The sequence below is a fragment of the Nerophis ophidion genome, linkage group LG23, assembly GCF_033978795.1.
Source record: "Nerophis ophidion isolate RoL-2023_Sa linkage group LG23, RoL_Noph_v1.0, whole genome shotgun sequence".
Taxonomy (NCBI): domain Eukaryota; kingdom Metazoa; phylum Chordata; class Actinopteri; order Syngnathiformes; family Syngnathidae; genus Nerophis; species Nerophis ophidion.
The window spans coordinates 15,051,308-15,056,307 of NC_084633.1; the positions used below are offsets into that span (position 1 = coordinate 15,051,308).

Here is a 5,000-nt window from a genome sequence, read left to right on the forward strand (position 1 = left end):
TATTCCTAGGAATTCAGGCGCAGAGTTAAAAAAAAAATCAGACCGTGTAGGATTCCGAGTGACTCAGCAGGAAAGCGTCTTCACAAGAGTGCTTGTGTTGTGCTTTGCAGGTATTTGTACTGCGGCGACGTGTCATTGCGGCTGGACCAGGCTATTTCTTTGCACAAGCTGGCCAGCAAGTACCACGTGTGGGGCTTGCAGCAGGGCCTGACCCAGTACATGACCCAACATCTGTCCAGCGATTCTCCCACGGGCCACGTGGTGGGCTGGTACAACTACGCCCTGCAGACCGGAGACACGTCCCTGCGGGACAGCTGCCTGCAGTACCTGTCCTGGAACCTGTCCTCCGTGCTGCAGAGCCAGGAATGGGGTTCCATCAGCGAGGACTTGCTCCTCTCCTTGCTCCAGCGCTCGGATCTTATTCTGCAGAGCGAGCTGGAGCTCTACGAGGCCCTGGAGGTGTGGATCGACCAGAACCAGCCTGAGACTAAAACGGTGGAGACGGCGCTGAGGGCGGTTCGGTACGGCATGATCCCGCCTCATTATCTTTTCCGTCTCCAAAAGCAATCCGCTCTCATGCAAAAGTACTACGAGTCCATCCGGGATCTGCTCTACCTGGCCTTCCAGTTCCACTCGGCCTCACCCATCACCTTGGCCAAATACTTTGACGTCAACTGCAGCATCTTCACCCCCCGCAACTACCTGTCCTCCTCCTGGGGCTCCCCTTGGATCATCAACAACCCCACCCGGGACGACCGCAGTTTCAGCTTCCAGACGCAGCTGGGCCCCAGCGGCCACGACGCCAGCAAACGCGTCACCTGGAACTCGCTCTTCTCCCCCCGCTGGCTCCCGCTGAGCGCCAGGTCCACCTACACCGAGATGGGCGCCATGCAGCCCACCCGCACCGACGGAGGCCGACCCCGCATCATCGTGACGCCGGCCACCTCCAGCGCCGACTTCGCCGGGGTGAGCTTCCAGAAGACGGTGATCGTGATGGCGCGGCAGCAAGGGAAGGTGGTGGTCCGACACGTTTACAACTTCCACCAGAGCACGGAGGAGGCCGGAGACTTCTTGGCGGGGGCCGACCTGCAGCGTCGCGCGTCAGATTACCTGATCGACAGCTCCCTCTATCTGCACGTCGTGATAAAACCGCTCTACCACACCCTCCTGGTTGCAAGGAAATAAGTTCACACACGCTACTCATATCGCAGCACCCGCAACATTTTTTCACTACTTTGTCTTCCATTCACAGTCGTGGTCAAAAGTTTACATACACTTGAAAAGAACATAATGTCATGGCCGTCTGGAGTTTCCAGTCATTTCTACAACTCTTATTTTTTTTGTGATAGAGGGATTGGAGCACGGGCTTCACGGTGGAAGAGGGGTTAGTGCGTCTGCCTCACAATACGAAGTTCCTGCAGTCCTGGGTTCAAATCCAGGCTCGGGATCTTTCTGTGTGGAGTTTGCATGTTCTCCCCGTGAGTGCGTGGGTTCCCTCCGGGTACTCCGGCTTCCTCCCACCTCCAAAGACATGCACCTGGGGATAGGTTGATTGGCAACACTAAATTTGGCCCTAGTGTGTGAATGTGAGTGTGAATGTTGTCTGTCTATCTGTGTTGGCCCTGCGATGAGGTGGCGACTTGTCCAGGGTGTACCCTGCCTTCCGCCCGATTGTAGCTGAGATAGGCGCCAGCGCCCCCCGCCACCCCGAAAGGGAATAAGCGGTAGAAAATGGATGGATGGATGGATTGGAGCACATACTTGTTGGTGGTAAAGCTCGGTTGGTAGAGCGGCCGTGCCAGCAACGTGAGGGTTGCAGGTTCAAATCCCGCTTCCGCCATCCTAGTCACTGCCGTTGTGTCCTTGGGCAAGACACTTGACCCACCTGCTCCCAGTGCCACCCAGACTGGTTTAAATGTAAAAAAAAATTAGATATTGGGTTTCACTATGTAAAGCGCTTTGAGTCACTAGAGAAAAAGCGCTATATAAATATAATTCACTTCACTTAAAAAAACAAAACATTCATGAAGTTTGGTTATTTTGTGAATTTATTATGGGTCTACTGAAAATGTGAGCAAGTCTGCTGGGTCAAAAGTATACATACAGCAATGTTAATATTTGCTTACATGTCCCTTGGCAAGTTTCACTGCAATAAGGCGCTTTTGGTAGCCATCCACAAGCTCCTGGTTGAGTTTTTGACTACTCTTGACAGAATTGGTGCAGTTCAGCTAAATTTGTTGGTTTTCTGACATGGACTTGTTTCTTCAGCATTGTCCACACGTTCAAGTCAGGACTTTGGGAAGGCTTTTGATTGATTGATTGAAACTTTTATTAGTCGATTGCACAGTTCAGTACATATTCCGTACAATTGACCACTAAATGGTAACACCCGAATACGTTTTTCAACTTGTTTAAGTCGGGGTCCACGTTAATCAATTCAATCCATTTTAAAACCTTAAAGGGGAACATTTTCACCAAACCTATGCAAGCGTCAATATATACCTTGATGTTGCAGAAAAAAGACCATGAATTTTTTTTAACCGATTTCCGAACTCTAAATGGGTGAATTTTGGCAAATTAAACGCCTTTCTGTTTATCGGTCTTTTAGCAATGACGTCAGAACGTGACGTCACCGAGGTAACACACCCGCCATTTTCATTTTTACATTACAAACACCGGGTCTCAGCTCTGTTATTTTCCGTTTTTTCGACTATTTTTTGGAACCTTGGAGACATCATGGCTCGTGGGTGTGTTGTCGGAGGGTGTAACAACACTAACAGGGAGGGATTCAAGTTGCACCACCGGCAAGAAATCTGCCGCCAGACCCCCATTGAATGTACCAAAGTGTCTTCACATTAGACGGGCGATGCTAAGACAGACATGGCACAGAGATGTATGGATAACCTGCAGATGCATTTGCAACGATTAAGTCAACGAAATCACAAAGGTGAGTTTTGTTGATGTTGTTGACTTATGTGCTAATCAGACATATTTGGTCACGGCATGACTGCCAGCTAATCGATGCTAACATGCTACGCTAATCGATGCTAACATGCTATTTACGCTAGCTGTATGTACATTTGAAACCAGATACCCACATTTAATGCGAAACAAACACTTACCAATCGACGGATTTAAGTTGCTCCAGTGTCACAAGATGCGAAAGTCCTGATCGTTTGGTCCGCACATTTTACCGGCGATGCTAATAAGGCAGCCATGCTATGGGCCACTTCATTAGGTACACCCACGCTATGGCCGAATAGCGTCAATAGCTATTCGCTCAATAGCTTCAATTTCTTCTTCAATTTCGTTTTCCCTATCCGCCTCCATACTCCGACCATCTGTTTCAATACATGCGTAATCTGTTGAATCGCTTAAGCCGCTGAAATCCGAGTCTGAATCCGAGCTAATGTCGCGATATCTTGCTGTGGTAACCGCCATGTTGTTTGTATTGGCAGCACTGTATGACGTCACAGGGAAATGGATAGTGGTTTCGAAGATAGTGAAAATAAGGCACTTTAAAGCTTTATTTAGGGATATTCCGGCACCGGTAAAATTTTGAAAAAAGCTTCAAAAAATACAACAAGCCACTGGGAACTGATTTTTTATTGTTTTTAACCCTTTTGAAATTGTGATAATGTTCCCCTTTAAAGGCCTACTGAAACCCACTACTACCAACCACGCAGTCTGATAGTTTGTATATCAATGATGAAATATTAACATTGCAACACATGCCAATACGGCCTTTTTAGTTTACTAAATTGCAATTTTAAATTTCCCGGGAGTTTCTTGTTGAAAACGTCGCGGAATGATGACGTGTACGCATGACGTCACGGACTGTAAGGAAATATTATCGCTGCGCATAAGTAGTCTGCTTTAACGGCATAATTACACAGTATTTTGGACATCTGTGTTGCTGAATCTTTTGCAATTTTTTCAATTAATATTGGAGAAGTCAAAGTAGAAAGATGGAGTTGGTAAGCTTTAGCCTTTAGCCACACAAACACACGGTGATTCCTTGTTTAAAATTCCCAGAGGTGAAGCTTTACTATGGATCAGAGCGGTCAAGCGAACATGGATCCCGACCAAATGTCAACCAGCAGTTTTCGGTGAGAAAATTGTGGTAAAAAGTCGCCACTTACTGGAGATCAGCTGAGCTTGTGCCGTCCATACAGCTGCCGTCGACTTCCCTCCGACACTGGCCTCAAGAAACCCTTGGACAAACCCCTCCGACTATCAGGTACTATTAAACTCACTAAAACACTAGCAACACAATAGAAAGATAAGGGTTTTCCCAGAATTATCGTAGTAAATGTGTCTAAAAACATCTGAATCCGTCTCAATGCAATCGACTTGATTTTTATTTATTTTTTTCTAGCCCTTCGCTATCCTCATTCACGAATCTTTCATCCTCGCTCACATTAATGGGGAAATTGTCGTTTTCTCGGTCCGAATAGCTCTTTTTGTTGGAGGCTCCCATTAAAAACAATGTAAGGATGTGAGGAGCCATCAACGGGTGACGTCATCGTCTGCGACTTCCGGTACAGGCAAGGCTTTCCTATTAGCGACCAAAAGTTGCAAACTATATCGTCGATGTTCTCTACTACATAAATCATTTCAGCAAAAATATGGCAATATCGCGAAATGATCAAGTATGACACATAGAATGGACCTGCTATTAAATAAGAAAATCTCATTTCAGTAGGCCTTTAATTCTAGCCTGATTTAACCATTCCTTTACTACTTTTGACATGTGTTTGGGGTCATTGTCCTGTTGGAACACCCAATTGCGTTGAAGACCCAACCTTCGGGCTGATGATTTTAGGTTGTCCTGAAGAATTTGGAGGTAATTCTCCTTTTTCATTGTCCCATTTACTCTCTGTAAAGCACCAGTTCCCTTGGCAGCAAAACAGGCCCTAGAATTTACTACCACCATGCTTGATGGTAGGTTGGTGTTCCTGGGATTAAAGGCCTCACCTTTTCTCCTCTAAACATATTGC

The 5,000-nt window shown here is 46.7% G+C and overlaps 1 protein-coding gene across 1 annotated transcript in view; it reads left to right on the top strand.

Annotated features, from left to right (window-relative positions):
- btbd17b (BTB (POZ) domain containing 17b) overlaps positions 1–5,000 on the top strand; it is a 19,575-nt gene that overhangs the window by 13,417 nt on the left and 1,158 nt on the right. The window contains exon 3 of the mRNA XM_061884955.1: positions 111–5,000. This exon is cut by the window's right edge and continues 1,158 nt beyond it. Coding sequence (XP_061740939.1) covers positions 111–1,185 — 1,075 coding nt within the window. The 3' untranslated portion in view covers positions 1,186–5,000. The remainder of the gene's footprint in view (positions 1–110) is intronic.